Raw genomic sequence first — 10,083 nt, forward strand, 5'->3', positions numbered from 1 at the left:
CACAAGCCAAATCTCCAGGTCAGCATTCAGTTGATTGAGCCATGAGACCATCTGTTTGGTTTCTTGATTTGTTTTTTGTTGTGAATTTTTTGCTTTTTCTCTTCTCAAGAAGCAACTCTTCATTATGTAGCACTCATCTGGTTTCAGAGTGGGTACATTCTCTTCACTGAGTAACACACAGTTTAGTGTCTGGGAGAGGATGGAAGGCTAGAGTAGTGTCTGATCTTAAAATCTGGGATAATCATACATAGGCTTGGAAATTCTAATTCTGTCACCTATTAACTATGGTTAAAAGCTATAGAATTCTTACGTTGTGCGTATCACTATCTCTCAATTACTGCTGTATAATTTCCTTTTCATTGTTTACTTTTTTCTGTCCTGTAGCTTTTGGTAAATATTGTCTCCAGGCATTGAGGTTAAAAAGTTCAGTAGGACTTGATTTAAAAAAAAAAATCTACTGCAGGAAATATTTGTGTATGATAGAATAGAAAGTGCAAGGGGAATAGAGACGGCATAAATCTGTTGTTGAGACTTGTCATCTTCCCCACCCTTAAGAAAAATATGGTTCTTTGTTACCAGAGAGGACACTGTACAAACTGGATAATTAAAGAGCATTCTGTTGGCATGATTTGGGCTTTCTTAGCCTGTCTTAACCTCATTCAGAGAAATAGTAAAGAAACCCTGAGCCTTTGTGTTTTTAGTGGTGAAGCTGCACCTGTTTGGGATTAAAATCCTCAAATATCCTAATGCAGATGCCCTTTAACTTGGGATTTTGTTTCTTTTGATGGTATTGCATAGTTGTCTGTTTAATGACTTTATTCAGGATGTTATGTATTTTTGTCTTCAGTGGAGTAATGCTAGAACTAGTAAAGGTACCTGTAGAGTTTGTCTGATAAGTTGGCTGTTGGATTTCTATTCAGCGGGAGAGCTGAAGGTGAGGTAAGGGATAGCTTCCAGGTCTGAATTCTCATCACTTGCATTTTCTGCTCCTCCTGTTAATGAAAAAAGTTGAAAGCTTTTTGCAGTTGAGAGATGACACCCTGAGATGATGAACTTCTCTTATGCTCCTGTTTTCCTGTGGCCCTAGAAGTAAGAATACTGTGTGGAAGCCCCATGTTTGTAATTCACTTCTTTTTTTATGGGGTCGGGTCCCAGTTAATCTGAAACTGAGCCGGACAGATATCACTACCAAATTGCCATCTCTTGATGTGAACAAATCTCTTTCAGGTGAAGTATGCAGATCCTCTTCCATCTTATGTTTTCTAGAAGATGACAATGACTAAAAATAATTTCTAAATGCTGTTAGCTCTGGATGGAATTTGATCTTCAGATGAGGACTTATTGATTTGGGTATAGTGTTGTAAGAATATTTACATTTCATGTAAAGTGGTCAGCTGCGTGACCTTACTTCAGTAAATCCTGGTGTTCACCATGATGTCATTTTAAGCAATTCACCTCTGCACAATAAGACAACTTTAATTTTACTGAGGGTCACCAGACCAAGAAAATATGGGTGGGTGTTATTTTGTTTTATGGGGTTTTTAATGAGTTTTTTTTAATTGTAATGACAGATTTTAAAGCCAGCTGTTTTAATCTGTATCGTGGTGTAGTCCCACAGATGAGTTATGGTGATGCACAGAAAATGTAGTGGTATTTTAAACTATAATGATAGTGGTAATTAAAACTAATATTGCTGAGGTTAATGCTGTTATTCCACAGCCAAGGTATGAAAGTCTTATTTCCTGCTGCATGCTTCTAGGGATGGATCTTAGGTTTCAATGGGTGGTTAAATGGCAGCTTTCTATTTGTACAAGTAAAGTGACTTGCTTCTGCTTTAAGGAGAATAGATATTCAAAAGTAAAAATTGAAGATCTTACTGAACACATGGTGATCGATAGATCTGGCCTTACTGTTGAAGAACACCAATTACCTTCAACTTTTCATCACCCCCCTGCCATTTTTCTTTGCTGAAACTGATTATTCTGATGGTTTCAGTGTGTGGTAATGTTGTTAAAAAAAAAAAAAGCTGAAATGGTACTTGGATGGAAAAAAACAAGTACCGAAGATACTATATGAATTTGCTTGTGTTAAGATGGCAGTATTAATGCTTAGTTACCCTTAGATTTCTGGTAGTTAACATTTCTGTAAAATGTCTAGTAGAATGCCAAGTAGTTCTTGTGTATGTTGTTATAATATCTTTTGTGGCCTCTTAAATGATACAAAGGCATAGATACTTGAAATTAGGTTTCCAGTTTCGCTGAAGTGCCAATGGAATGCTAATTCCCTGCACCATGGTGATAGTTCTCTTCCGAAATATGGAAGTAGTATCTAGTTAGTCTGCTTGGTGATGTGTGCAAACACTAGAGCTGTCACTAGCCTAAACAGCTCCCAACAGTAAAACTCAACATGAGTTTTGGAACTCTTCCACTGTTTGGACAGTTCAGTAGTTCAGAAAAAATGGCACTCAATATGAAATCTTTGTTAATCTGATACTTAATTTGACATAGCATTATGACCTACACATTCAAAAGTAAGTGCAAGTCTCCTATAGCTGCAGGTTGGTTGTTTTTTGTGTACTTGATAAGCAAGCTCAGTTACTTCAAAAACTAAATAAATTTTTATATGATAAAGAAGCAAAATGATAGTGAGTTGTAAATCTGTCATTAGTCAAATCTACCATTTTAGTGATCCTGTCCTTTCTTCAGAGTGCTTGGAATTTATTTTTTAGAATTAAGAAGGAGCATGAGCTCGTGGAGATACTGTTGCTTTTCAGCAGGTGATTTTAAGTTAATCATGCTGGGATTTTCGCAGTCCAGGAGTTAGAGGAAGATTAAGGAGTCAGTTGTATTTGGAAAAATCCTCATGTGGTTCCTGTTTAACATGAGAGCAGAAAGATGCTTGAGGCAAGACTAAGCTTGTATGCAAACCAATATTAACTGGCATTAATGGCTGGACAGATAATGTTGACTCTCATCAGTCATTTTATAGTCTTTTAGTGCTACTTCACTAAATGCAACAAGAAAAAAATCCTTTTAATTGTGACGTGCAGCATGGTTGCATTTGGCGTTTTAGTCTTTGGCAAGTACCAGAAAACCCAGTTAGGCCCTCTGAGCAACCAAGTTGATACAACTTGTACACTTCACATGTTTATCTGTTTATATCCTACAACTTTGAGATACAAATGTGGCATATTTCAAAGCAGGATCAGAATCTTTGTTAGCTGAGAGCAGGCAGATCCTAAACATATTTTTTTTTTTTCCTATCTTGTCTCCTCACTCTGTTGAAGATCTTGGGGCTTGAAATGTCTATTGTAGTAACAAAGGCTTCCCAAGCTGAACAAATGTTATGATCACTCTGTCTTGATATATTGGAAACTGCTAATTTAGGAGTAGCATCTTGACAGATTATTTTGATAACCATCTGTATGTGGTGATGGTGCATTGCCAACTGTTCAAATAGTATTGCCAGAGTTGGGTTTAAGATTTGTTAGAGCTACCGTAGCAGAGGCCTAAGCACACAGGCAGGATTTTGAAAATTTGAGGGAGTTTTTGGTTTTGCCTTTCCTGCATTTACTTTTTAGAATCCTGTCATCTTACAGAGAACACCAGGATAAGTGGAATGGAAATTTTGGAAACCTGGATGAGAGGTTGTGGCTTAGTGTAGTGATGGCGAGGGGGCTAGGAGCTCAGGCTGAGCTAGGAGCTCAGGCTTTTCCAGTCTCAAAAATTCTGTGATTCTGTGATTATCTTTCTAGTCATAGGAAAGAAGTGTATATATACTTTAAATGTTGTATACTTAAACTTCAAATTAAAACACACAAACAGAATGAGTGAGATCTTTTACCATAGAGGTTTATAATATATATTTTCTTACATAATAGGAAATTTATCCGTATTTGTTTGGTAGGTGTAGTAGATTTGAAGTGTTTTGCATAGACTTTAGCGGTGATGGTGAGGGAAAATATAATTACCTTTTTGGGGTTTGTGTTTAGAACTTTCATATTTTCCTGTTCTCTTAGAAAGAAAAGATGTGTTTTGTATTACCTGGAAACACTCTGTCTCGTTTCTTCCTCACACACTCGCAGAAAGCCACAAAGAAAACTGACAAACCCAGGCCAGAGGAGAAGGATGACCTGGACATAACAGAAATGAGTAATGAAGATCTTCAAGAGCAACTTGTGAAGTACGGACTAAATCCCGGCCCAATTGTCGGTAGGTCAACTGAACTAACAAATAATCATCTGTTAAAATATACTTCTCACTAAATTTTCAGTTCTTATTGCTTGAAGCTTCTCTGATACAGTTGCTTATTGAGTTTAGTACCAATAATTTTGCAAACCTATTTCCCACCTAAAGTGCTTTCATTGTATTTACATTGAGAAGGTTTGAACCATAGCGGAGTAGACAAGTCAGTAGTTTGTCCTCTTATGTCCTAGACTGGCTGGAGATGTTCCAAATTCTGTTCTGAAGCTGTGCAACTATTAGTTACATTTCAGTTCTAGGGTAATTAGGTCTTCCGATACAGAGGTTGAGATCTGGGGCCTGCTTAAGTAGAAAATACGTCTTACATAATAACCTAATGGCATTGAGAACAGAATGAGAACTTCCGCTTTGCTAGAGCATTTTCTACTCACTGTATTGTGCAGTAATGCTTTCCTTTGGCTTTTTTTTTTTTAATGGCCCAATGTACCTAGTGTTTTCTCTGGAATGCTAACCTGTATCGGGAGCAGTCCTGACCTCAGCTTAATCTTCTGCATTGGGCACTCGTCTATGATACGGAATCAAAGCTCTGTGCCTTTCAGATTATGTAGTAGCCTAATGGTGAAGGATTTTGATTTCACAACTCTTCAGAAAAAGATGATCACCTGTAGTGTGCTGAGCCTTTTGTGGAATGTTTTTGAAATCATAGATGAATGGAGCCAGGAGTCCTCTGTGTTTTCACTGTCTTATGCATAATATTTTCTGTTAGCTGTTCCTGTATACCTTCCCATTCAACTTAATCGTCTTGAATAGCTCTCAAGTCTTCTGAAAAAATCAAGTACCTGTGTAATCCACTGGAAAGACTGTAGAATTTGGTCTAAGAAGAAGCCTTAGTTCTTAGAGGGTATGGATTCTGTTTCTTGTGAGAGTCTGCCACATCTTTTTCAGAGTGACGGCTTCTCATCTGGAATCTTCTAAGGTTAGACTTTTCTGCAGCTAGCAGCTCAGGTACCAGTCACCTCTACAGATTTTTACCAGCACAATCCTGACATGGAAGTATGTGCTAGGCTTTCATACCTTTTACTTTTAAACGGCTCCCCTCTTAGCAATCAGGCTGGCTCACTTGATCTAGGTGCAGCAAACAGGAGTTATGATGTTGTTGCTTATTTGTATCAACTCTGATGCTTAGTGGGCTGAATTTACCAACAGGGCAAAGGTTAAACTATGTGGAAAGGGATGACAATTCCAGAGATTAACAGGATAATACTGGAATCTGCATGGAAACTGTTGTCCTTGCAGTATCAACCTCACTAAATTTTTTTTTTGTGAGGGCATGATTTGTGTGTTGCAGCATATGAATCATAACACCTAAGAAGCAGGTAGATTGCCTTTCCATAAATAAATGCTTGTAACTTTCAGTGTGCTAACAGGTCTAAGCTTATGTTAAGAATTCTCTTAAAGTTAGAAACCTTAAGGGTGGAGTTATGTACCTGAAGGTACATGTTGTGGGCCATACAGATGGATTAAAGATAAAAGGTATGTTCAGAGGTTCACAAGGAATATATAAAAGCCAAGTTCAGCAGTCAAGTCAGGGAAGATGGAAACTATCTTTAGCATGTATCCTTCCTTGTTATAGCTACTACTAGGAAACTTTATGAGAAAAGACTGTTGAAACTGATGGAGCAAGGTCCAGAACCGAACACACCTGTGCCTCTCCCAGAGATTTCTTCAACTGCTGAAAACACCAGACAGAATGGAAATAATGATTCTGACCAGTACAGTGACAATGAAGAAGGTAAGACTTAAGGGGAACTTTTATGTGAACTATTCAAATTATACATCAGCAATATGTGCAGTAGAAGTATCTAAAGAGGGCATGATCTTGCTGTTAGGTAAGGCTTTAAGATACTGCTGTAGACCATGTGAGTCATGCACTCGATCGTGCAGTACTAGCACAGTGACCCAAGTGCCTGTTCTGGGAGAGGAAACTCTTTTGCTACTAAACTGTTCCGTTTTGTCCGTTTTCCCCAGATCGGAGCCTGTAAATCTGGTAGGTAGGAGAACTGTGTATTAAGTGTTCCAGTGTTCTTTGCACTTAATCTTTTAAGTGCAAGAGCAATTTTTGTCTTATGGTGCTCATAGTAGTTATTTACTATGGGATGGTGTATGAATGTTTGTGTATTAAACTAATGTACTTTTCTCATATTTTAATGTCTCATGTATGACTCAATCCCTTTTATGCTCTGTTCCTTATAGACTTAGTTTGGAGTGGATTGATTGATTGGTTCTGGGTGTGGCTTTTGTGGTTTTGATATCAGCTTTATATTGAAAAAGTATAGGGGTGCGGAAAATGGAACTTAAACCACACCATACATCTTAGAAAAAGTTCAAATAGTGTAGGCTTTAAAGAGCATCCGCAGTGGAATGTTAAAGGATGCATATTTTGTGTGGTTTGGTTTTAAGGATGGGAGTTTCTTTTGTTTGGGTTTGGGTGGTTTGTTGGTTTGTTTTTGGTTTTTTTTATGTAAGGAACTTTGGCGGAAATAGGACAGAAAGGGTTGAAATACATCTAGGAACTTGATGAATCTCCCTGGCATATTTGAACGTGTTTTTGAACTTTAACCTCTTGCACTTTCAGTGGAGGAGGGAATGTTGGAGAGTTAGTTATTAGGACAGCTAAGAGCCCAGTCACAACTGACAGATATCTCCTTATACTTAGATATGCTTCATGTAATTACCAAACTGTTCAAATACTGCGGAAAAAAACCCAAAACCTAACACACCTCCCACCTCAAAAAGAAAATATCTCCATGAATAAACTGGATATATTGATGTGATACTACTAGCATTTTCAAAAGGATGTGGAAAGAATGCATCCTCTTACTGGTTAGGTGACTGCTAACCACTCCCCTTTCTTCTGCATCACGAAGGAGTCTTGTAATAAAAGGACCTATATGAAAGGAAGCAGAACTAACAGCCTGAGTGTTGAAAAGCTTCGGTACCTTTACTGCAACCTATTCTATAATGGGGCTTTAGTTAAAATAATTGCAACTTGATACTGGTTTCTGAATGAAACCAAGTAAAAGCTTAACTGAAATGTAGGATTTTGGGACAGAACTGAAATACTTGGGTCAGGGTTTTAAAAATAATTTAAAGGTTATTCTGTGAAAATCTGTGTTCTGAATTCAATGGAGAAACTTTACTTGATCTCACAATTTCTTGAGGAAAAGATAACTCAGAGCTATGTCTCTGAAAATGATTTATTTTTTTTTAATAATAGGATTGCTTTAAAATAGTACAGCAATAACTAGTATTCTAGAAACTAATTATATTTAAACTAGTTACAGATCCGAAGGCTGAGCTGAGACTTGAGAAGAGGGAACCACTGAAAGCCAGAACGAAGACTCCTATAGCAGTCAGACAGAAAAGAGTCGTTGAACACAACCAGGTATGTTTAATTTGGTGCCATCTAGAATGGCTAGCTGCAGGTGATGTGCTCACTACTTTTAACATAATCATGTTTGACTAAATGGATGATGCTGTTTTTTAAAAGTTCTTTCAAAAAGTCTGTTCTAATACAGCACGAAAATCTTGTGAATTAACTATAGCTGCTGCTTGTAGCCTGCCTGATAACATTCAGAATTATGGCCTGCTAAAAGCTGTTTGACTTGCCAGTGGCTGTAGCCGCCTCTTAGAGAAAAATAATAGGCAACCTTAACATGCTTAGTTTAGGAAACCTGAGAGGTTTCTAAGTCAGATGGGCTGCTGTCATCCTGTTGGATGTTTGTAAACAACATGATTCAATAAAAGAAGCAGATTCTTTAAAAAAAAAGTTTGAGAAAAGGTTGGCGGGTTTGATTTGCTTCTTGGTTCTTTGGTTTTTTAGAAATATTTTAAAATATGTATACGTGCATCCTACTTCTATCAAATTTGATATCTGTAGGCATATAGACATTTTAAATACATCTATTTATTGACTGTGATTTAAGTATAATAAATGAAGTAATGTTTCTAATTATGCTTATTTTTGTGTCAAAGTGTGTGTATATGTGTTCACACATGCACTAGCTTTCTATATAATATTTTTTTCTTCAACTGTCCTTATAGCAACAGTATTAGAATAGACATTAATTTGTTGGAAGGTGTCTCCTCAGAAGAACAGTAAATAAGAAGTTTAAATCTTGCTGTATGTACCACTTGTCCTTTACGTGTAAATAATATTATTTTTTTTTTTTGTCTTGATGAAAGAGGGATTTTTGCAGAAGTACCTTGGGTTTTCAAACTGTTGACTGAATACTGGATTTGGTAGTTGCTGGCTGATCTATCCCTGTGATGTGACAAGTGTCACTAAATACCCTGTTTCCCAGCTTAGGTTACTTAGGATCTTTAGGTGGTTTTCATCTGACCAGTAGGTAGTGGAGTTGTGCTACAGTAAAGGGCTTGTGTAGAAAAAATTCAATTACTCAAAATTTGACCTGTTAATAGCTTGGTGTGTTTTAGCAGATCATTGACTTTTATCACTGCTTTATGGTAAATGCCAAATAATTCCTGTTTAGATTTTGTGTGTATGTATAAACGTTCTTTTGCTATGGATGTCTCTTAACGCAGGTGACACACTAAGTGAGCTTGGGTAATAGAGCACAAGTTATGGAGATCCATAACTGCTTTTGCTTATTTTTTCATTTCGGATATTTGAGGTGCAAGCTGAACAGATTTCACTTCTACAAATCATAGACGCATAGTTCAAAACAAATGATTCCTCAATGTATTCAGGCAACTTCTGCTTATGATAGTCTTTAATAGGTGTTTGAATCTTGAGGTTCTTGTATTTTAAGGATTACTCTCTTCTAAGTTGCTGAATCCCTGCCAGCCTCGGTGTAATAGAGGTATTTAGCTCAGCTGTCAACTAACAAAGCGTCCTAGTCTTCAGGAACCCACTTACAGAATAAAAGGGAAGAGATAAGTCGTGTACTTTTGTGGCATTTTTCAAGCGATGAGTGCTCACTCACTTTTGTCATCCAGTTTCACTGTAATAACATTAGGCTGTGACTGTATTTTGTCTTGTAGTCTTTTACATGTGCAGTATAGATGCATATTTTAATTGACGTGCATATTTTAATTACCAGTAGTTCAGAGAATCATAGAATGTTAGGGGTTGGAAGGGACCTCGAAAGATCATCTAGTAAACTCCCCTGCCACTAACCAGTCATCCAGACTGCACTTCCTCAGTTTAGCTACAAGAATGCTGTGGGAGATGGTGTCAAATGCTTTACTGACATCCAGATAAACCACGTCCTCTGCACTGCCATCATCTATCCACCTAGTTAATCAAAGAAATATAGTTTGATTAATCAAAAAATTTAAAGAATTTGTCTTGATATTGAAATTAGGAACTCTAACTTGTTAAACCTTTTACCTTTCAATTGCTGACTGCAATGTTTAAAACAAACAAAAAATCCCACCCGAAACTTCACAAAACCAAAACCCACCAATAAAAATTTGCAGCTGCTTGAAGCCAAGAAACAACTCATTGTTTTTTAGCTAGTGAATATGTGTAGTCATATATTTTACTGAGAATAAAAGTAGAAGACAGGGAAGATTTTTTTTTTCCTTTGTATCTTTCTCTGTTCCTCTGAAATCAGTTGTTACGTTTGCAACTAATGTCAAGTGACCATACTCATTCTGCAGAATGCAACTGTCAGTGCACTGTGTTGCACTGTCCTGAAGATTATGAGGTTCTGAAGAGTGGTAGGGCTGTATGGGTTGGTGGTGTGATATGAGTAGACTTATTAGTCACTTCTGAATCCTGTGCAGCACTAGTCTTAGTCCAGACATACACTGTCTTTATTGACCTGTATGGATTTTGCTGCTGTCTTAAGGAAAG

At 37.2% G+C, this 10,083-nt stretch overlaps 1 protein-coding gene across 1 annotated transcript in view; it reads left to right on the forward strand.

Moving 5' to 3' along the window:
- Window positions 1-4,018: 4,018 nt before the first annotated feature.
- Window positions 4,019-10,083, forward strand: part of LOC104275842 (lamina-associated polypeptide 2, isoforms beta/gamma-like) — a gene marked incomplete at its 5' end in the record, with an annotated part of 13,682 nt that continues 7,617 nt past the window's right edge. The window contains 3 exons of the mRNA XM_009871902.1: window positions 4,019-4,211; window positions 5,836-5,994; window positions 7,547-7,647. Of these exons, the coding sequence (XP_009870204.1) occupies window positions 4,019-4,211; window positions 5,836-5,994; window positions 7,547-7,647 (453 nt within the window). The remainder of the gene's footprint in view (window positions 4,212-5,835; window positions 5,995-7,546; window positions 7,648-10,083) is intronic.

The sequence above is a fragment of the Apaloderma vittatum genome, unplaced genomic scaffold (genome assembly GCF_000703405.1).
Source record: "Apaloderma vittatum isolate BGI_N311 unplaced genomic scaffold, ASM70340v1 scaffold32146, whole genome shotgun sequence".
In the NCBI taxonomy this organism is placed as follows: Eukaryota; Metazoa; Chordata; class Aves; order Trogoniformes; family Trogonidae; genus Apaloderma; species Apaloderma vittatum.